General features: G+C 34.0%; 3 protein-coding genes across 5 annotated transcripts; 2 read left to right on the top strand and 1 right to left on the bottom strand.

Moving 5' to 3' along the window:
* Positions 1–4,370: 4,370 nt before the first annotated feature.
* Positions 4,371–12,479, top strand: LOC103859257 (protein DETOXIFICATION 43). Of its 3 annotated transcripts, none has more exons than XM_009136769.2 (13): positions 4,371–5,481; positions 7,153–7,285; positions 7,374–7,747; positions 7,986–8,152; positions 8,241–8,376; positions 8,462–8,558; positions 8,689–8,789; positions 8,995–9,158; positions 9,263–9,334; positions 9,518–9,634; positions 9,729–9,824; positions 9,958–10,079; positions 12,138–12,479. In XM_009136769.2, exons 2-13 carry the CDS (start codon positions 7,203–7,205, stop codon positions 12,196–12,198), a joined length of 1,590 nt encoding a protein of 529 aa, XP_009135017.2. In that variant the 5' UTR covers positions 4,371–5,481; positions 7,153–7,202; the 3' UTR covers positions 12,199–12,479. The 3 variants fall into 3 exon arrangements, with proteins under 3 accessions (XP_009135017.2, XP_033142699.1, XP_033142700.1); XM_033286808.1 differs by having other exon boundaries at positions 7,143–7,285; XM_033286809.1 differs by lacking the exon at positions 4,371–5,481 and having other exon boundaries at positions 6,048–7,285; positions 7,992–8,152.
* A 799-nt stretch (positions 12,480–13,278) lies between these two features.
* On the bottom strand, positions 13,279–13,830 carry LOC103860134. Its single transcript, XM_009137734.1, has one exon. The coding sequence runs from the start codon at positions 13,828–13,830 to the stop codon at positions 13,279–13,281; it is 552 nt and encodes a 183-aa protein (XP_009135982.1).
* A 6,578-nt stretch (positions 13,831–20,408) lies between these two features.
* Positions 20,409–23,275, top strand: LOC103859258. Its single transcript, XM_033286804.1, has 4 exons — positions 20,409–21,586; positions 21,657–22,200; positions 22,277–22,376; positions 22,443–23,275. Exons 1-4 carry the CDS (start codon positions 20,542–20,544, stop codon positions 23,121–23,123), a joined length of 2,370 nt encoding a protein of 789 aa, XP_033142695.1. The 5' UTR covers positions 20,409–20,541; the 3' UTR covers positions 23,124–23,275.
* Positions 23,276–24,187: the final 912 nt, after the last annotated feature.

Below are 24,187 nucleotides of genomic sequence, written 5' to 3'. Positions count from 1 at the left end.
CGAGTAGACATAATGGTGTCATTTTGGAGTGTTGATGTCTTTGTGATTAAATAATTTTCGAGAGACGTCGAGAGACGTCAAGTGTTTTTCTATGGAATATTTAAGCCATGGTACATTTGTACTTATTCATGTACTCTTTATATAAAGTACTTGTGTTGTTTAATAATTCTATCTTTTGAATTTAGGGTACGCACTAATGCACATATCAAATTTTTATAAAGAAGTTAATCAAGAAAAAAAAATCTAACAATCTCATCCACCAATCATTTTGCATTTCATCTGCCAATAGTTAGAGATATGAATCATATTATCAAGGGGTTTTTGCCAAAACTAACCCACAACTTGATTTTAATTCCAAACATATACCCAAACTTGAATCAAATGCAAAACTAACCTAAAAGCCTAGTGAAATTACAGCTCAGCCCCTTGTGACCAAACAAAAAAACAGAAGCCATTTTTACGAATATAGCCCCAGTAAATCGTCTGAGTCGTCTGAGATGTTGGAAGTCGTCTGGACGACTGAAGTGTAAGTCGTCTGGACGACTGAAGTGTAAGTCGTCTGGTACCAGTTTATTTTAAAAATAATTTATAAATCTTGTAAAAAAATATTTTGATGCGTAAAAAATAAAAATCAAGTAATTATAAACAGTTTTAACTGATATAAATTAAGATATGATAAAATTGATTTGTTTTGAAGATATATGAGTGGAAGTAGTGAATCATGAAATACTTTGGTTTAGGAGTTTGGCAAACATATGTTGTAGTATTGTATGTATTGTTAGGGTTAGATTTTGGAAAACTAAAATGTTTTTTTCAAAAATTAGTTTTCACCTATATGTGTTTATTTCTGTGTATAGTAAACACTTTTCAAGTTTGATTTGGTTTTATGAAGTGTTTAATTAGATAATTAAGTTTAGGGGTTATGTTTAGGGTGTGGACGACTTATATTTCAGTCGTCTGTTAAATAATTTACCCGGACGACGTATATTTCAGTCGTCCAGACGACTTACTTGTAAGTCGTCTGGAAAGTCTTCTATTTTAGTTTCCCGCTAAAAATATTTAATTTCCCGCTAAAAATATTAAACTCTTCTGGACGACTTACATGTAAGTCGTCTGTTTTAATTTCTTCACCAGACGACTGAAATGTAAGTCGTCCAGGAAGTCGTCTGAGTCAAAAATATTTAATCTAATTGGATTTTTTGTCTCCCTATATAAAGAAAAATTTACACATTCTCTCTCCTCCTCTCAAATGGCTGCAACAAAAATGTAATGTTCATCATTCTAAAACTCTCCAACCTCTCTCTAATCTCTTTGAATTGAAAACACCAAACTTTATATGAATTTTTCAGTTTTGTCTCATGTATTTCTTACTAATCTATCTCTTTTGCAGGTTTTTGATCAAATGGTACTCATCTTCCACTAATTTAGAGGTAGATCTATTAATTTTAGATATGTATTTTGGTGTGTTCTATAAATGTAGATTTATCTAATCTTCCACTCATTTTCTCTATTTTTAAGTCATTTGAACGTTTTTGAATATGCAGGTTTTTCAGATCTGGATTTGATGTGCAGGTTTTTCAGATCTGGAAGACTTCTGGGACGACTTACCTGTTAGTCGTCTGGAAGTCGTCTGGAAGTCATCTGGAAGTCTTCTGACAAAGTCGTCTGGACTTCCAGGAAGTCGTCTGGACTTCCTGGAAGTCGTCTGGACTTCCAGGAAGTCGTCTGGACTTCCAGGAAGTCGTCTGGACTTCCAGGAAGTCGTCTGGACTTCCAGGAAGTCGTCTGGACTTCCAGGAAGTCGTCTGGACTTCCAGGAAGTCGTCTGGACTTCTAGGAAGTCGTCTGGATTTTTCTGAGCGTTTTGGTAAGTTCTTATGTTTGATTTTTCTTCATTTGGTAACTTCTTGTTGTATAAAGTTCTTACTTTTTTCCCAAACTAAAACTCTCCAAACCCACTCTAATCTCTTTGACTTGAAAACACCAAACTTTATATGAATTTTTCAATTTTGTCTCATGTCTTTGTTACTAATCTATTTTTTTTGCAGGTTTTTAATTATTTGGTACTCATCTTCCACTAATTTAAAGGTAGATCTATTATTTTTAGATATGTATTTTTGTGTGTTCTGTAAAGGTAGATTTATATAATCTTCCACTCATTTTTTTCTGTTTTTAAGCCATTTGAACGTTTTTGAATATGCAGGTTTTTCAGATCTGGATTTAATATGCAGGTTTTTCAGATCTGGAAAACTTCTGGGACGACTTACTTGTTAGTCGTCTGGAAGTCATCTGGAAGTCGTCTGGAAGTCGTCTGGACTTCCTAAAAGTCGTCTGGACTTCCTGTAAAGTCGTCTGGACTTCCTGTAAAGTCGTCTGGAAGTCGTCTGAACTTCCTAAAAGTCTTCTGGCAAAGTCGTCTGAACTTCCTGGAAGTCGTCTGGACTTCTTAGAAGTCGTCTGAACTTCTTAAAAGTTGTCTGGTCTTGTCTACTCAAGTGGAATCCAAGCTTGTCTTTGTAGATGAATGATCTATAATAGTTTTGTTTGTGATCTGTTTTATGAATTGCATGTATACTCTTTTAGTTGTGAATTTTTTGTAAAATCAGTAATAATGTTTTCCAAGATGTATTAAATGTGCTAACAATGTGTTTACACATTTACAAATCAATGAAATAATAGACTTCAGTAGCCTTTTTCTTATCTTTGGATCTCTCATATGCAATAATAAACTCCAATGGCCTTTTTCTCATCTTAATAAACAAGAATGTTGGTAAGAGATGGAAACAAACAATAGTAACTAGTCAAAGCATATCATATTTTTTATAAGTTTGCATTGAAAAACTTAGTCAAATTTAGTAAAACTAAGGGAGAGAACATATTTTGTAAATATGAGTTTTACATATCTTGAAGTTACTTATCACTCTTAAAAATACAAGTTATTCAAAAACTAACGTAGAAGACTTAAAAACTAGTGGAGAAGACGCGGACGACTTCAATCTAAGTTGTCTAGACGACTAAACTATATGTCGTCTGGTCAACGCAGAGGTTATTTTTGCAATTGACTTTGAAATCTGTTATTTCGGACGACTGAAAGTTAAGTCGTCTACTATTGTTTGGTTAAAAAAAAACTCCAAAAAAGCTAGACGACTTACATTTCAGTCGTCAGAGGTTAGTTTTGCATTTGACTGGATTATTTCAGAAGTTTGACTTTTTGGACGACTTACGTTTCAGTCGTCTAGTGAAAATTAAAATAATAATATTTTTTTAAAAGTAGACGACTTAAAGTTAAGTCGTCATAGGTTAGTTTTGCAATTGAAAAAAAAAACTTCAAGATTTAATTATATACAGACGACTTATAATTCAGTCGTCCACGAGACGACTGAAATGTAAGTCGTCCAGGATTTACGAGGTTTGACCAGAATCTCAGAAAAAAATCCTGGACGACTTACAATTAAGTCGTCTGGTGGACGACTGAATTATAAGTCGTCTGTGTATAATTAAATCTTGAAGTTTTTTTTTTCAATTGCAAAACTAACCTATGACTACTTAATTGTAAGTCGTTTACTTTAAAAAAAATATTATTATTTTAATTTTCGCCAGACGACTGAAATGTAAGTCGTCTGGGGAAGTCAAACTTCTGAAATTATCCAGTCAAATACAAAACTAACCTATGACGACTGAAATGTAAGTCGTCTAGGTTCTTTGGAATTTTTTTTGAAACCAAACAATAGTAGACGACTTAACTTTCAGTCGTCTCAGGTTACAGATTTCAAAGTCAATTGCAAAAATAACCTCTGCGTTGACCAGACGACTTCCAGGTAAGTCGTCTACAGCCAGACGACTGAAAGGTAAGTCGTCTACAGCCAGACGACTTCCCAAGTAAGTCGTCTGACGAACAGATCTGGAAAAAAACTCGATGTCATACCTTAAATTAGTGAGATAAGTTCCTTAGCATACATAAGGCTTCTCCAAGCACACAGAATCACAAACGGAAGTCACCCACCCATAATCGTTAGCTTCTATGACTCTATGAACCATGAAAATTTTAGAATCAAAATCTTGAGTTTTTTAGCTCATTGTGGAGAGAAAGTGAGAGATATGTTGTGTTTAGGTCACAAGAATGGAAAAAGAAGAAGGGTAAATCGATTTTAGGAGCATTAAGAGCTTCAAATTGGTTGTTCATGGTGGTTGTGGTATTGATGACAATGGCAATCTTGTAATTACTTGAAGATGATGAGGGTGAGAGAGTAAAAATGTCATTTTCGAAAAAAAAAATAAAAAAAAAATGGATGGCATTTTCGTAAATTATATGAACTTGTGGGGTGAATAGGGCAAAACCAATTTTCAAAAAAAAAAAGAGGTTAGTTTTGTGTTTGACTTTAAGTTATAGGTCAATTTTGCAAAAATCCCTATTATCAACGCACATTGGATAGTAAAATAATAATTTAAGCATAGGATAGCTTACAAAAGTAGATGATAAGAAACGTGAGGTATCAAATGTAGTTCAATGGGTATCGTGATGAAAACACAAAATATTAGGTGAGGTGAAGGCGCATAACACGCAATATATATATATATATATATACACTTATAAAAACACTGCGTTAAGTATTAACAAATGCGAAAGAAGAGACAACTGAATGTTAAGTGAGTTAAAAAAAAAATGTTAGCATCGTAATTGGGAATCCTACGTAGCCCACTTTCGTTGTATAAAACTGTTTCGTTGATTGTGAGCTGTGCTGCTACGTTGATTGTGACTTCAGCGGCTACGTCACGTCTCTTAGACGTTTTCTGTTCACTAAATGGTTTTGGTTTCATACGCAAATCGAATACTTTTATTTTTATTCATATTCTAATTTTCTTAACTGGAATTTATGAGGTGAAACTGAGATTTATGAGACTATAAACATGTCCAAGTTAATTTTAATAGTTTTTTTTTAATATATTTAGAGATCATACTATTTATATATAATAATTTAAAAAAAAAATTGGAGATCAAAGTAAATGTTTCATCCGACTGTGTTTAGAATTGATCATTAACCAGGACAGTGTAACTACGTTGTAAATATATGCAATTCCTAAAATGTGCATGCTTATATTTACAAAACGTACTGTATATCTTTTAGGAAATTGTGAGTATTTATATACAATAACAATAACAATTAGGATATATTTACAAGTCCCATAGTTTCAACTTGTGACAAAAATAAGTATGCATAAAAGTAAATAAAGTAGGATGTGATTACTTTATACATAAAGCAAAGTTTAGAGAACGTATGGACAAAAATGAGAAAAGAGAATATGAAAGGAATTTCTGTATAAATTGGAGCCAAGTATTGGCACACACTTATTATATTAGAGCCAAGTCCCACTCCTGGCACACGCCTATTAATAATCCCCTTTAAACTCTCCCAATACTCGCTTGTATCACTACTCATCTCAAGTTCACGTGATTACTTACATAGCGTTGCCCACATACAGGTAAAAAGATTTGTTTCTCAATATATATCATAATTAAGTTATTTGATTGCTTCTTAGTACGTATTAGCATACATGTTCTCTATCCCAAATAAAAAGGTTATATATATTCATATTTATATAGTATGTTTATGATTGAGAGAAAGACTATAACGTGTTAGAAATTGGTTGGTTGTTAATATCTAGTATCTACTTCTTTCGTTTTATATTTAAGATTTTAAAATATAATTTAGTTTGACATATTCACTACATTCGGTAAATCATATGACCACGATGCAGAATGTTAGACGTTAACATCTTCTTATTTTTGTTGTTGTTGTTAGTTCATGGTGCAAACAACTAATGTATAAACTTATAATTGTATTAATTAACACATATTATTGATTTATTTACGAAGTGTTTAAATGGACATGTATGATTTGTCGTTTATTATTGACACTTGTATCTAATGACATTATACTACTTCATGTATTTATCAAAAATGATAATATAATCATAATTTTCTTTAAAAAATGAACGGGAAGTGGTAATGTTGGTAGTGAAATAGACGTGGATGCTTTGGGAAAGATGGCCTTATCTCACGGAACAATTACATACACGACACGCACTACATACAAACCACCTGTGTTGGTCTGTGTTACCATCTTTATGTTATTTTGTATTTAACAAACACAAAAACACTTCGAAGGTTTTCTAACTGTCGAAAAGAGAAGGTTTCAAATTATTAATTGATTTTTAGTGATAAAGTAATTTATTTTGAAGCTAGTGAATTTCAGTAATGCAAAATGATTCACTTTTTAGTGGAAGATATAAAAAAAAATGAGGATCTAAGGAGAAATTAAAACTCTTTCTCCACATATGTTATTTTGTATTTAACAAACACAAAAACACTTCGAAGGTTTTCTAACTGTCGAAAAGAGAAGGTTTCAAATTATTAATTGATTTTTAATGATAAAGTAATTTATTTTGAAGCTAGTGAATTTCAGTAATGCAAAATGATTCACTTTTTAGTGGAAGATATCAAAAAATTAATGAGGATCTAAGGAGAAATCAAAACTCTTTCTCCACTATCATGAATACAATTGAGAAAAGTTTCAATGAAAAAAGTATACACCCTTTCACAGTCAGCTTCAGCACCATGTTTTGTTATAGTTTATGAGGACCATGTTTCCTATTTATTTATTTAATACAATGTTTGACTATTTGCGGTTGTACCAATTTTCCTCAATAAACAAAAAATCCATATTATTGGTTTATAAAAAAATCTTTATTATTAGTGTCAATAGTTGGAAATAAAAAGCATGAAAAGTTAAGGAAGTCCAGGGGCAGATCCAAGATGAGTTTTAGTATGGGGCACAATTGCACAAAGCTATTTTCTGATAATTCAAAGCTTACTATAGATGTAGTTGATTAAACTTAGCATTAGTCATTAATGAGAGAAAAAATAGAGTGTGGCACATGCCACACCTCCTCATGCTTTGGGCTCGTCTCCGTGAGGAACTCACACTTTTTCAAAAAAAGAAAGAAATATCACACTTTTTTCAAATTAAATACTAAAGATATGCATGCTCATTACGTGTCTATAAATACACATAATTTCATTTGTACATATATATGGCTTATATAAACCTTCCCTTTACATCCGATTCTTGAAAACATTTAAGATATTTTCAGACACGACAAACCAAACACATAGACAGAGTTTCTGCGGAGAAGCTCCATTGATGACGGAAATTAGTGATCATACTTCAGTTCCCGCCAGCGTGGTCACACAGATCCCATTTCTTGTTATCTTCAAAGATTTAACGTAAGTGTGTTTATATCTCATACTAAAAATGTGTGTTTATATGAAATGACGTGATGCATAACGTTTATTTGTATATATATAATTGCAGACATGTATTCAGTAAGGATGCAATTGGGCGAGAGATACTAGGCATAGCGTTTCCTGCGGCTTTGGCTTTAGCTGCTGATCCAATAGCCTCTCTGATTGACACCGCTTATATCGGACGTTTAGGAGCGGTTGAGCTAGCAGCGGTTGGAGTATCCATTGCGATATTTAACCAAGCTTCTAGAATCACGATATTCCCAATTGTGAGTGTTACAACTTCCTTTGTCGCTCAAGAAGACACGATGGAGAAGATGAAAGAAGACGAAGCAAAGAAAAACAAACTTGTTCATGCAAATACTTTAGCTGTTCAAGATTCTTTGGAGAAAGGCATTGCGTCACCCACAAGTAACAACATTAACCAGCCGCAGCAAACGCCAGGTAAATACCGTCATAACCAAATTATTACATTATCTAAAACTGTAAGGATTTAGTTTGTGTGTTATAGCGTTAATTTGCATTCTAAATAAAAATTTGATTGCTTTTTTCAATTTCTGTAATCTTTTGCTTCTTTTTTTTTTTTTGCTTTTTGTAATTTAATTTTAGCTTTTCTAGAATACTTTTGAAAAACTAAAGGATGTTTTAAATAATTAATTATCCTTGCTTTTTTTGTGTCTAGCTTTAGATGCAAAGCCAAGCAGCGGAAACAAAGCAAATAAGAAAGAAAAAAAGAATATTAAATCGGCATCAACGGCCATGATCATAGGGTTAATCCTAGGCCTTGTGCAAGCTATAGTCTTGATTTTCAGCTCGAAAGTGCTCCTAGGTGTCATGGGAGTGAAACCGGTATAAGGTTATATAAATAGATAGTCATGCACATAATAGTGGACATGACAAAATGTTTGACTATTTTGAGTTGACTTTCGATGATCAGAATTCTGCAGTGTTATCACCAGCGCACAAATACTTGACCATACGATCACTAGGTGCTCCTGCATTGCTTCTGTCGCTTTCAATGCAAGGCATCTTTCGTGGCTTCAAGGACACCAAAACTCCTCTCTATGCTACTAGTAAGTTAATTTTTCTATCATCTTTAGGCAAACATATTACCATATCATGAGAGTCCAACATGTATCATCTTGATGAATGAAACAGTCGTAGCAGATGTTATCAATATAATTCTCGACCCAATTTTCATCTTTGTGCTTCACCTTGGCGTCAGCGGTGCAGCCATTGCCCATGTCATTTCTCAGTAAGACAATAGCTCTCAATTTTTTTTTTCCACACATGCAAATATGAAACTAGAACTTGTAAACCCCAAGAGTTGCTTGAATAAAAAAAAAAACAAGAAATGTAAAACTAATGGTTTCACTTGTGTGAAGGTACTTCATGACTCTAATACTATTCATCCGCCTCGCGAGTAAAGTTAATTTGATGCCACCAAACTTTGGAGCTTTGCAGTTCGGCAAGTTCCTTAAAAATGGTAGGGACGCATATTCATTAACGTTGTTTTTCTTGCTATTATCAAAGTAAATTTTATTACAAGTAAACAAAATTGTGTAAACATCACTTTTCTTTTCAAAAATTTCAAGTATATATTATTAGTTTAGTGAAAAAAATATTTATAACAGTATACATAAACGGGAGATGTCTAACAAGTTGTAATATTGTGCACACAAAAATGAAAGGGGGACTATTGCTGGCAAGGACCATAGCTGTGACGTTTTGTCAGACACTAGCAGCAGCAATGGCGGCTCGGCTAGGAACAACACCAATGGCTGCATTTCAAATCTGTTTACAAGTCTGGTTAACTACGTCCCTCCTGGCAGATGGTCTTGCTGTAGCCGGTCAGGTATAATCTATTTTTATTTAATTTTCCATTGCATTGTTATATAGTATGGTTTGATCAAGTTTTATAAAATGTAAATCACATCATTCATTTTAAATATTTTGTAGGCGATTCTTGCTTGTTCTTTTGCCGAGAAGGATTACAATAAAGTGTCTTCTGCTGCATCCCGTGTTCTACAGGTTATGTCTTGATCATCTTTCCTGAAACGATACCAATCCTTAGTCCCATGTCTTATGCTTTATTTTAAAATTTGGGATTGGACGACTACTGTCGATTCCAACCCTCTGGAGAATTATTTGGGTTTCGTCCCAGGCACCCACAATTATAAGAAAAAATCTGAACCAAGTGAATTTGATATGCAGATGGGTTTTGTGCTAGGACTTGGACTGTCCGTTTTTGTTGGACTAGGACTATACTTTGGTGCTGGAATATTCACCAAGGACCCTGCTGTTATTCACCTCATAGCCATTGGAATACCGGTACTAATAGTACCACATCCACTACTAGTAAACACTAGTAAGTAGTGATAGTGACTAATAAGATGTTATATATGATTTATGTGGGAGACATCAGTTTGTAGCGGCGACACAGCCAATAAACTCACTTGCTTTTGTGTTGGACGGAGTCAATTTTGGAGCATCTGATTTTGCTTACACTGCATACTCCATGGTACACACTATTTTCATTAACTAATTAATATGGTTTCAGAATGATTATTTATTTTCTTTTAAAAAAATGATTATTTATTTTTTTGCATGCTTTTTTTCCTAAAATGTGTCTGTCTTTTGTTATGATAAATCAGGTAGGAGTTGCAGCCATAAGCATTGCAGCAATAATACACATGGCAAAGTTCAATGGTTTTCTCGGAATATGGATAGCTCTTACCATCTATATGGGCCTTCGAGCTATTACTGGAATTGCCAGGTAAATTAATTGGGCCTTAATGAACCTTTTTATCTTCAATTTCACTCTATTTTCCATTATAAAATAGAGTTTATGGTAAATATGTTCCATAGTATTCTATTTTTAATTTAATCACTCTATTTTACATTCTAAAATAGAGTACCATTGGAATATATCACAACTCTATTTGGAATATATCACAACTCTATTATAGAATTACTCTATTTTTTGGTGAACCATTTGAGATGGTTTTTTTTTTTTGGGCAAAACCATTGGAGATGGTTAAGTTGTATACATCTATATTATTAAAAGAGAAGTACAAAATAAAAATACCCCTTAATTTTACCATTTATTTACATTAGAATGCCACTGAAATATTTTTTAAACTAGCTTGTATTTTCCTAATTTAAATAATAGATTTAAGTATTTAATGTTTTTTCCTAATTTAAATAATATATTTCCTTAATCAAATGTTAACCGAAATAGATTTACTAATATATTTTATATTAACATATTGTATATTTTTAATATTTGTTAGTAATAAATAATAATATAAAATATTACACATCATAATCAATTTATATACCATATAAATAAAATATAAAATATTTTATTCATATATTATTAGTATAGTGTTTCATAATATAAGTCTAATTAGTTATAAATATTGGATTTTTTATATGATACATTGTGATATAATAGACAATTACAATCACAAAATATAATTATTCAAAGTAATAAATAAAATGGTTATGCTTTAAAATGTTATATTAACAATTATGTTATATATTTTAATTTACAAATATATATTATACCATTAGTACAAAGAAAAAAATTAAAGTGAAAGCAAATATTTATACGGTCACAGATCAAGTTCTAGAAATAAACAACAACAGCGCAAGATTATTTTTCTTTAACAAATTTATTTTTGTAGATATTATAGTTCCAAATATGTTTATATATTTTATATATTTTACGTATTTATAAATTTATTTTCTTTGTTTTAAGGGATGCTAAGATTTTGAAAATGGAAAAAGTTATGACCCACCTCAATATATAAACATATTTGGAACTATAATATCTACAAAAATAAATTTGTTAAAGAAAAATAATCTTGTGCTGTTGTTGTTTATTTCTAGAACTTGATCTGTGACCGTATAAATATTTGCTTTCACTTTAATTTTTTTCTTTGTACTAATGGTATAATATATATTTGTAAATTAAAATATATAACATAATTGTTAATATAACATTTTAAAGCATAACCATTTTATTTATTACTTGGAATAATTATATTTTGTGATTGTAATTGTCTATTATATCACAATGTATCATATAAAAAAATCCAATATTTATAACTAATTAGACTTATATTATGAAACACTATACTAATAATATATGAATAAAATATTTTATATTTTATTTATATGGTATATAAATTGATTATGATGTGTAATATTTTATATTATTATTTATTACTAACAAATATTAAAAATATATAATATGTTAATATAAAATATATTAGTAAATCTATTTCGGTTAACATTTGATTAAGGAAATATATTATTTAAATTAGGAAAAAATATTAAATACTTAAATCTATTATTTAAATTAGGAAAATACAAGCTAGTTTAAAAAATATTTCAGTGGCATTCTAATGTAAATAAATGGTAAAATTAAGGGGTTATTTTGTACTTCTCTTTTAATAATATAGATTTTTGTAGATATTATAGTTCCAAATATGTTTATATATTTTACGTATTTATAAATTTATTTTCTTTGTTTTAAGGGATGCTAAGATTTTGAAAATGGAAAAAGTTATGACCCACCTCAATATTATTTTAATTAGGATAAAATTTATATCATAATATTTTGTTAAATTTTTAATTTTAATTTTTATTATAACTGCAAAGATTAATTTAATATAAATTTTTTGTTTAAATACTACAAATACATCATTTAATATAAACTAAAAAAACTAAAAACATAAAATAAAATACCCGTCCGGTCGGACGGGTCAAGGTCTAGTTCTCCATTATAGTAGACGATGCAGTCTCTGACTAGTTTGAAATTATGCAGGATAGCAACAGGAACTGGACCGTGGAGATATTTGCGTGGACGATCCCCTTCATCTTACTAGGACTTAGTTTATAATGAGATGCACCTTTTTCGTCTTTCTTCGTTTTTGTTGTATATTTCTTGTGTTCTTTTCACATTTTGCACGAAAGAGCTCTCTCTCTCTCTCTTGTTTAGCTTAAACACTAGTTGCAGATAAATAATTTGATCAGGCGATTATGTGGAGCCCTGGATGGCTAGACATTTTCTTTGTGGAAATGTCTGGTTAGGCTAAGGTGCTTCAAAGAAGTCTGTAACTCACATCTATGCGCTATGTCCATAATAATACTACTTTTTGCAAACTCATGTAACTATTTCTTTCAAGAGTGTGAGACAAATCCACAGTTCAACTTTGTTACAAAATAGCAAAACACGGTTATTACCAATTTTATCAAAGTGAAAATTAAACAGGATGTGGTGGCAAATCAATAAGAAGCCAAAAGCCAACACAATAATCAGAATCCAAGTCATCTTGAATCGCAAGAAAATGCAAACCTCCACTTGCTTTCTTTGCAGATTCCCAAGCTTCAGCTTCATCAGTAGTAACAGGTGTTTTCTTGAGTGATAATGATCATGGTTACAGCTCATACCTGTAATCACAACATGCCGTTGACTGAGCAACATAAAGGAGAAAGAGAGAAGAACTCAGTGAGTGATGATCACGAACCAAGTTTCAACGAGGAAGGTGGTGATGGTCACAACGAATCCAACGATCAGCTAAAAAAAAAGGAATACCAAAGGGTCTCCATGGCAGCAGGTGAAGTGGACTGATAAGATGGTGAAGTTGTTGATAACCCAAGTGTCTTATATAGGTGATGATTCTAGTATGGATGGTAGGTAGTAGTGGCTTTACATAAAAAGAGCAACTGGAAATCTATTACTGAAGTTCTGTTTGAGAGAGGTTATCATGTTTGGTCTCAGCAGTGTAAGGATAAGATTAATGATTTTAATACCCGGTTTAAGAAGCTAGAGCACACTTATCAATGGTATGAACATGAGGTTTTCAAAAGGTGATTAGTTGTTAATTAAAGCAAAAGTGATTGATGGAATTTTAATACCCACCTAATAAATCTTTTTTTTTTTTTTTGACAACAACATTCAAATACTAACTATAATCTCCAGTCGATCTAGCAAGCCAAACCGGTGGAGTTGAATCGACATAAAGCAAAGCTGAAGGAGAATTCCTCGCACCACGTGCAAGCTTATCCGCCAAGGTATTTTGTGCTCTAAGAATATGTCTGATCCGAAAATAGGGGAAGAACATCTTACTTCGGTTGAATTCTTCCATGTGTGTAGAAAAAGCAGGCCATTCTTCAGGTGTCGACACCATCTTCACCAGTTGAGAACAATCCGTCGCAAAAACTACATCAGAATATTGGAGGGTCTTCATGCATTCCATTGCCCAAATTAGTGCTTCACATTCAGCATGGAGAGGTGATAAACTTCTACGAAGATTCATCGCCCCCATCATGACCTCTGTTGATCCACTCTTTCTACAAAACCACCCTTGTCCTGTGAACTTATCACCCTCTTTCCAAGCGCCATCAATATAACAAACTCTAGAATCTTCCAGGGCTAAAGACTCCAAATGATGTGCATTCCCCGTATAGGAATTCTCTGTAGGAGCCTTAACGGTTAGCTGTGCCTCTGTCCACATCCTACTTTCCACCTCTGCCAACCTTAAAATCTCCTGTGGATTGGCATCCTTATTTGAATATATCTTGTCATTTCTTGCCTTCCAAATATACCAAAGTAACCATGGAAAATAGTGCAAATCTTCCTCTTTTGGTAATTTCCAAAATAAATAATCCATATTGGTGAAAACAGACGCCGATGGAAAAATTTCTGGAGAAGAGGGAATCCTAGAAAGTGCCCAAGTTTGTAGTGCAGGTGGACATTCGAAAAGAACATGGTTAGTAGTCTCCTCATCTGCCCCACACATGCTACATCGTGTATCACAAACAATCCCTCGAGTTGTCAGATTTTTGAACACTGGTAGTGTACCAGAAAGAAATTGCCACACAAAATGTCTCAATTTTGGTGGACATTTCAGTTTCCAAGAAAAGGACAATAACGGTTTAATATTAGGTCCATAGAAAATAGTCCTCTGGACTCTATCTGGGTATAAAGATTCCGTTCGAAAACCTGATTTAACCCAATATTTACCAGATTCCGTAAAGCTCCACCCCACTGTATCTGCTTTTCGAGATCTACTAATTGCTAAACCTCGAATCAATTTGACATCATCGGGATGTATATGGGCATTCAGCAAGTCTACATTCCATGAGCAGTCAATTGGATTAATGAAATATTCCACCTTTAATGAAGGGTTTAAAAATTGAATATTTGGTTTTGGTATTGCTGACCTCGGGCGAGGAGCGGGAATCCACGGATCTGTCCATACGGAGATGGATTGTCCTGTTCCCACTCTTTTGATTAGCCCTTTTTTAACCAGAGATCTAGCTGAGCAGATGCTTCTCCATCCATAAGAGGATGAATATGATCTGTGATCGTCCAAAGGATCTGTATTTCGAAAATAACGGCCTTTAAAGACTTTTGAGAACAAACAATCTGGTTTATCTAGTAACCGCCAGAATTGTTTAGCCAACAGGGCTGTATTAAAATCTTGAAGATCTCTAAAATTCAGCCCTCCCTCCTCCTTAGGAGTACACACTTTATCCCAGGAAAGCCAGTGTATTCCTTTTTTATTTCCACTTCCTCCCCACCAGAAATGAGAAAGGGTACTTGTTATTTTCTTTGTAACTCCTTTTGGAAGTCTGAAACATGACATTACATGCGTTGGCATCGGTGCAGCCACTGATTTGATCAGAACTTCCTTTCCCCCTTTAGTAAGAAATCTAACTGTTCAGCCATTTACTTTATTATTAACTCGGTCATTCAGGTAACCAAAAATTTGTATTTTAGATCCCCCAAGACTTTCCGGTATTCCTAAATAATTGCTCATCCCTCCTACACTAGTAATCCCCAGAATATTATGAATATCTGCTCTAATATTATCTGGGACCTTATGACCAAATTGAACCGATGATTTCTGAAAGTTAATTTGTTGGCCAGAGGCTGCCTCATACTCTTTGAGTAATTTTAAAATTATACCACATTCCTCCTTTGTAGCCTTACAGAAAAATAAGCTATCATCCGCAAATACGAGATGAGAAATATTTGGACTGCCTCGTGCAATTTTCAGTCCCGTTAATCGTTTCTCACGCTCCTCCTTCTTAATATTTGCTATGAGGGCTTCAGTACACAAGATAAATAAATATGGAGACAATGGATCGCCTTGCCTTAACCCTCTCTGTGGGACAATATGCTCCTTCGGCTGTCCATTCAATAAAACCTGATAATTAACTGAAGAGATGCATTGCATCATTAGGGTCACCCAATCACTCGAAAAACCCATCTTTAATAATAAGCGCTTGATAAAAGGCCACTCTACACGGTCATAAGCCTTACTCATATCCGTCTTAATTGCTAAGAACTTATCTTTGCATGCCTTGTTTGTGCGGAGACCATGAAACATTTCCTGAGCAATAAGAATATTATCCGAAATTAATCTTCCAGATACAAACGCAGACTGAGTTTCCGATATCAGCTTTGGTAGCAAACCTTTTAGTCGCTGACATAATACCTTGGAAATAATCTTATACCCAACGTTACATAAACTAATTGGTCTCAATTCAGTCATCCTAATGGGTCTCACCGTTTTGGGAATAAGACAAATATTCGTCATATTTAATTTATCATCAAAAGCTCCTGAAATAAGGAAATTATTAACCATATTTACCACGTCCTCTTTGATGATTGACCAGGATTGATGATTGACCAGGATTGATGATTGATGATTGACCCACCTAATAAATCTTAAAAGTTCTTTTTTGAAAATTTATTTGGTGGGTTATTAGAGCCTCATCAATCACTTTTGCTTTAATTAGCAACTAATCACCTTTTGATAATCCAAGCTCGTAACATTGATGAAGTTGTTCTCAATGATTTGACCCCAAAAAGAAACTCAATAGCATACTTGGTAGGGGAACATGCATTAAGAATACAAAAAACGCTTTTTTAAACATTTTTTTTCTTCTAAAACACACATTTTTATCAAGCTGGAGCAAGAAAAGTTTAAAAATACATGAATTTCTTAATAAATAAAAAAAATATTTAAAAAAGAAATGAAAGAAAAACTATATTTATAATACTTTTTTCATGTTTCATCAAACATAGATAACAAAATAAAATAAAACGTGAAATTCATGAAATTTTTATTTTCATTTTTCTGTTCACCAAAGTTTAGAAAAAAAAATAAAAAGACAAATACAGGTAAAAACCAAAAAAAGTATAGATGGTAGATTAAAAAAACTCAGTTATAAAGATAAATAATTTATAATTGAATCAGTAAATAATAATTTAATGAAATATATAATTTAATTTAATAATATAAAAAATATAAAAAATCACAGAGAAAGAAAAAAAAATATTTACCATATTGTTGTTTCAGATTTTACAAACTTAAGCCAAAGAAAAAATGAATCTTGAGAAATTATTCTTTTTGTCACTAAACTCAAACTTTGAACTGTTAAAAATTGATTGAAATTACAACCTAAAATTAATTAATAAAGATTTGAAAAATATAGTTAGGAAATTTAAAATAAATGTATAATAAAAATTAATGGAAAGCATAATATAGCATTGATAATATAACAAAAAATATAAAATTTTAATATATATAAAAACCATAGGAGAATCCATTTCCAATATTACCATAAAAGAACTGGATGATCTAAAAAATCAAAAGATCTATACGGCTAAAATAAAATAGTACATAGCTCTACTAAAATCATCTCAACAAACATATTAAAAATTAGTTACTCGAACAGAATATTATAACATCAAACAAAACAACTTCAATCAAAAGAGATAGTTAAAATAAATAATATAAAAAACATAAATAATGATTCACACATTATACATAATCAAACTTTCATAATAAAAATAAGTGTTAAAAATATTGTATAAAGATAAATTCATTGCCAAGCGCAACCTAACCCCTAGAAAAAATCTACATCATTCTATCGGCCACCAACAATTGTGGAAAAGATTCAGTTAAAAAAAAAAACAATTGTGGAAAAGATAATTGCCTTTACGCAGGGGTGGAGATATATTTTGTTGGGGCATAACTAAAATTACTTATAGAACTAGGGAAAAATTTGCTATAAACACAGGGGCATAACCGAAATTACTCTATGTTTTACATAGGATTTTGAAAAAGCACTGGGGGCAGTTGCCCCCCTCGTACGTAACGTGGTGGAGCCACTGCCTTTACGCTATACTTTTGCTTTGCAATGGTGAATTTAAAGAAGGGAAGAAGTTCATGGATCGCGGTAATTGACAAATGGACATAAGAAGTCAGATAACTACTCGAGCAAAGTAAAACGGCCTTAAGAGCCCTTTTTTTTAAAAAAAGAAGTAAAACGGTCTTTACGTGAAGTCTGTACTGCTCGGAGAGATTCTACGAGACCAATATGATTCTCATCATGCGACGAAGGACCTGCCGTGTAAATAAATGCTTGCCTACGGTATATTGAAAAATGTATTCGTTTTAGGTCCTTTAATAATATTATTTTTCTTAGAGTTCTTAAAATTTAAAATAATTTTTTGTATAGTTACTTAGACTTATTGTCTAAAAAATAAAGTTTCACGAGAATCAAATAACTCACTTTCTAAGTCTATGTATTTTTTCTTATTTGACATAATATAGTATATTTACATAATAAACTTATTCTTGTAAGTATTAACTTTGTGTATTTGGCGAATGTGATATATAGACAATTATTTTCATTATAATTTTTTATATTTTTAAAACTTGCCTCAGGTCCGTAAAACCCTTCCGACGCCACTACGTCTTAATGACCTTAGAAACAGATGTCCCAACTGTTTTTACTACAAACAAATGGAAAATTCCTCTCCACTTCATTTAAACACACAAAACAGCACCTGTAAATATCTCGACCGTTATGACACTAAGTTTCTCACTTCACATTGCCTTTCGTTTGCTTAGCTTTGATTCAGGTTTTACGTTACAATACTAAAGCTCCTTCTACACAAGTTACCTGTTTACCTATTCAAATTTTAGGTATACAAACTCATCAGATATGAGAAGTTAAATATGCTAAATTATTTAAATTTCTATCTTTGACAAATGTATATGTCATATGCTAACACACTACAAGAAAACGTAGCAGTAACAACGGCATTTTACGAGGAAATAATTTCCTCGTAAATTTACATGAGCTTTACAACGCAATTACGACGCGACATGACTTCGTCGTAAACTCGATGGTAATTTACGACGAAATGTATTCGTCGTAAAGTTAATGTAAGTTTACGACGAAAGTACGTGGAATGCAAAATAGTTGTAAACGTTACATCGACATTACAACGAATCATGTTACCGTTACATAAAGGTGAAAACGTGTATTGAAAGTGCTTTAACTTACCTAAGTTCGTTGTAAACGCGTTGTAAATTTTCCATGTAAAATCCATGTAAAACTTACCATATTTCTCTATATATATGTCATTTCCCACAACTCTCTTCCTCACAACACACAACTCTCTTCCTCACAACACACAACTCTCTTCTTCTCGAACCACCAATTACTATTTCGAAGATAACGATAACGAACATGAGTCATTCGTCTGTCTGCCAATTCAGTAGAGCGATAAGGAGAAAATGGAGGGAAGTGAAGTTGGTTTATACTTGAGTGAAACCTCCGACCATCGTCAAAAGTTCCTCTCAAGTACAAACCAGCTGCACTTCCGTCCACTTTCTCCTTGTCGTTCCACTGAATTGGCAGACAGACGAACGACACAGGTTCCTTATCGTTGTTTTAGAAATAGTAATTGGTGGGGTAACAACGCAATTACGACGAAACCAACGAAACCAAATTTCGTCGTAAACGCCATGTAATATTACGACGTAAGTACGTCGAAATTGAAATTTTACATCGTTATTACAACGAATCATGTTACCGTTATATTTAGGTGAAAAACTTATCGAGTTTCGTTGTAAAGTCGTTGTAAAAAATCTATGTAAAATCCATGTAAACTCTCCCTTGTAAAATCGTTGTTATATTTCAACTACCCAACTCGAAAATTTCTCTATATATATGTCATTTCCCACAACTCTCTTCCTCACAACACACAACTCTCTTCCTCACAACACACAAACGGAAAAAAAAAAATTTAAAAAAAAATAGTAGAAAAAATGGTCGGTGGCGGTAGTATTTACGAGTTACGAAGTTGGATGTATTTGCACAAAGATTCCGACGGGAGAGTGACGAATGCATTTCTGAACGGGCTAGAGACATTCATGCACCAGGCGGGCTGTACACCGATCACGCAGGAAAGCGGTAAGATGTTCTGCCCCTGTTCAAAATGCAAAAATTCGAAATTTGCACGTAGTGAAACTGTATGGAATCATTTAGTAAACAGAGGATTTACACCACAGTATTACATTTGGTATCAACATGGAGAGGGTTATGGGGGAAATGAAGCTAGTAGTAGTAATGCTAATTTTGAGGATGCTCATCATAATGAAGAACCGAATCATGTGCATAATGAATATAATTATCATCAAGAGGAGCAGATGGTAGATCATGATAGGGTTCAAGATATGATTAGTGATGCATTTTTAGAAACAACTACAACAATAGCAGATGGAACTGGAAATGTAGAAGAACCTAATTTGGATGCAAAAAGGTTTTATGAAATGCTAGATGCTGCAAATCAACCAATCTACACTGGTTGTAGAGAAGGTCTCTCTAAATTGTCTCTAGCAGCTAGGATGATGAATATTAAAACGGATCATAATTTACCTGAGAATTGCATGGATGCATGGGCGGAGTTGTTTAAAGAGTATTTGCCAGAAGACAACGTGTCTGCTGAATCTTATTATGAGATTCAGAAATTGGTTTATAGTCTTGGGTTACCCTCGGAGATGATTGATGTTTGCATCGACAACTGCATGATCTACTGGAAGGAAGATGACAAGTTAGAAGAGTGTCGATTCTGCAAAAAACCACGATTCAAACCGCAAGGCCGTGGGAGGAATAGGGTACCGTACCAAAGGATGTGGTACCTACCAATTACAGACAGATTGAAAAGATTATATCAATCTGAGAGGACTGCTGCGTCGATGAGGTGGCATGCCGAACATGTCCAGAGAGATGGTGAGGTTGCACATCCATCAGACGCAAGAGCGTGGAAACATTTCAACAAGGTACACGGAGATTTTGCTACAAATATTCGGAATGTCTATCTTGGGTTATGCACCGATGGATTTAGTCCATTTGGAATGTCTGGTAGACAATATTCTTTGTGGCCAGTCATTCTTACGCCGTATAATTTACCGCCGGATATGTGCATGGAACAAGAATTTCTATTTTTGACCATATTAATCCCAGGGCCGAAGCATCCAAAACGGTCTCTTGATGTTTTTCTTCAACCGTTGATAGAAGAGCTAAAGCAATTGTGGTCAGAAGGGGTGAGGACGTACGATTGTTCCTTGAAAACCAATTTTACGATGCGAGCAGTTCTGATGTGGACGATAAGTGATTTCCCTGCTTATGGGATGTTGTCTGGCTGGACAACACATGGAAGATTATCTTGTCCGTATTGTCTTGGATCCACGGATGCTTTTCAACTGAAGAATGGTAGGAAGAGTTGTTGGTTTGATTGTCATCGTCGGTTTCTTCCACTTGCCCATCCGTACAGAAGAAACAAGACATTGTTTCGACACAAAAAAATTGTCAGAGACAGTCCTCCTCCATATCTCACCGGCCAGCAGATCGAAGCGGACATTGATTATTACGGAGCTCAGGAAACAGTTAAGGTTGGAGGAAATTGGCATGTTCCTGGAAATATGCCTGATGGGTATGGTGTATCTCACAATTGGCATAAGAAGAGTATATTTTGGGAGTTACCGTATTGGAAGGATCTTCTCTTACGCCACAATCTGGATGTCATGCATATCGAGAAGAACTTTTTTGAGAACATCATGAATACATTACTTAACGTCCCTGGGAAGACAAAAGATAACAAAAAGTCAAGGATGGACTTACCTGATATTTGCTCAAGAAGTGAGTTACATATCAAGAGCAATGGAAACGTTCCTGTTCCCATCTTCCGGTTGTCATCAACAGCGAAAACAACCTTGTTTGACTGGGTTGCATCGGAAGTTAAGTTTCCTGATGGTTATGTTTCAAATATGTCAAGATGTATTGAACGAGGTCAAAAGTTCTCCGGAATGAAAAGTCATGATTGTCATGTGTTTATGCAACGACTGCTTCCATTTGCTTTTGCCGAGCTCCTTCCAGCAAATGTCCACGAAGCACTTGCAGGTAATTATAAATTTATATATATACATATGTTACGAAATGTTATTAATTTGATTCCTTTTAAAATATACAGCCATCGGAGCATTTTTCAGAGATCTTAGCACACGTACGTTCAAAGAAGAAGTCATCGAACAACTTCATCAGAACATTCCGATCATATTGTGCAACCTGGAGAAGATATTTCCTCCTTCATTTTTTGACGTCATGGAGCATCTAGTTGTCCACCTACCGTATGAAGCATTGCTTCGTGGACCTGTTCACAACGGATGGATGTATCCATATGAGCGACAGATGAAACATTTGAAGGGGAAAGCAAGAAATCTTGCAAAGGTAGAAGGTTCAATAGTTGCAGGGAGTTTGACAGCCGAAACATCTAACTTCACATCATACTACTTTGCTCCAACTGTTCGTACGAGAAAAAGAGTTCCTAGAAGATATGATGATGGTGGAGTACCGACATCATATCCAATTGATGGTGTTCCTGACATTTTCTGCGAAATTGGACGGTTTGGTGGTAAAACGAAAGAAGTATGGTGGTCATGTGAAGAAGATAAACATAGTGCCCACACTTATATTCTGCTCAACTGCGAGGATGCAATGACCCGTTACTTTGAAAGGTAAATTATTTTGTGAATGTTAATTATATGAATTGAAGTTAATTATGTATGATTTGATTATTTGTTCAATTTGCAGGATGTTTGTATCTCAAGTTGAAGAAGCAATACCAGGAATATCTGCAACTGATGTGGATACACGTAAAGATAAACACTTTGTCAAGTGGTTAAAATCACAGGTAATATATCTCATACTATTATATTAATTAAGTAAGTGTTTAAGAATATATATATGTTTTTTGCAGGTTGATTATGACGATCCTTATTATCCCGTATGGTTTCATGAATTGGTTCAAGGTCCAGTTGCAAAGGTCACCACATCACCTATGTATTTCACACGAGGATTTACCTTTCACACATACGAGTATGGGAGACATCGGGCAACGAGTAACTACGGAATATGTGTGAAAGGTGAAACAGACTTTTACGGGATATTGCAGGAGATTATTGAAGTGGAATTTCCGGGGTTATTGAAGCTAAAATGCGTGCTCTTCAAATGTGAATGGTTCGATCCTGTTGTGAACCGCGGGATTCGGTATAACAAATTTGGTGTTGTGGATGTCAATTTTGGGAGAAGATACAACAAATTTGAGCCTTTCATTTTAGCTTCACAAGCCGAGCAAGTTAGCTTCCTTCCTTATCCTCGGCTTCGAACTTCCGGGATAAACTGGGTAACTGCTATCAAAGTTACACCTCGTGGACGCATTGTCGTTGGAGAAGAACCGCCCTTGCAAGAAGAAGACGCTATCACTGAAGTTGAGGTACCAGAACAACCAACTGATGAAATCCTTTTGATCGACCCGCAAAACTTTCAATATGAAGATATTCCCGAAGATGCGACAGATGAAGCACGTGAAGACGAGTTCGAGAGAAGCGACGATGATGATTGTAATGATAGTGATGAGAACGAAAACGATTTAGAGTGATGTAATATATGTATCAAATGTTGGATTTCTCTATTGTAACATTTTCTAAAAGAAAGAGTAAGAAGTAGTATGATATAAGATATGATGTTAGATGATATGTCACTTTGGGGTTTAGGGATTTCATTCTCGGTGTTTAGGGTTAAGCGTCGTAATTTCGTCGTAAATGGAAAAACGCGGGCCTGGTAATTTCGTCGTAACACGAAAAACACGGGCCTGGTAAATTCGTCGTAAACGGAAAAACACGGGCCTGGTAAATTCGTCGTAAATGGAAAAACGCGGGCCTGGTAAATTCGTCGTAAATGGAAAAACGCGGGCCTGGTAAATTCGTCGTAAATGGAAAAACGCGGGCCTGGTAAATTCGTCGTAAATTTACGTCGATTTTACGACGAATCCTAATCTATATAAGGGGACGCCGAGAGCGAGGCTGCCTCGCTCATTCCTCCCAAACTCCTTTGCTCTCTCTAAGGTAAACTCTCTCTTCTCTCTCTTTTTTTTTTTTTTTAAATTAGTTTAGGTGATTAGTTAGGTAACGGAATTAGTTTAGGTGATTAGTTAGGTAATTAGTTTAGGTGATTAGTTAGGTAACGGAATAATATTTTTATTATGTTGTAACTGATAAAATTTATTTTAATTTTTTTTAGATGGCTCCTAGAAGAAAATCCAGAGCACCTAGTTATAGAGATTTGTTTGGCGACGATGGTTCCGGTACATCTTCTTCCGGTCCATCGTCTTCTGGTCCATCATCCTCCACCGCAGTTCCAGACTCTCAGCCTTCTCAGAGAGTTGCTTGGAGTCCTCCTCCACCGCAGATGCCTCCACCGCAAATGCCTCCACCGCATATGCCTCCACCTCCTCCTCCAGCGGCTGCACCTGAGCCTGTCCCAGAAGGTGCAGTTCATCCGGATTTGCGTGTGCCTTCATATGCCCCATTCGCGAGATATACGGTAGAGGATTTGCTTGCCCAGCCCGGACGAGAGGGTTTGGATGTTCTAGACCCCGATAGACCCCGAGGAACTTATTGGTAAGTTATTGATTTTTATTACATAAAAATTTAAAATATTTTT

Source organism: Brassica rapa, chromosome A03, assembly GCF_000309985.2.
Source record: "Brassica rapa cultivar Chiifu-401-42 chromosome A03, CAAS_Brap_v3.01, whole genome shotgun sequence".
NCBI lineage: Eukaryota > Viridiplantae > Streptophyta > Magnoliopsida > Brassicales > Brassicaceae > Brassica > Brassica rapa.
Note: the sequence above shows the minus strand (reverse complement) of the source record. Positions and strands in the feature narration are given on the sequence as shown.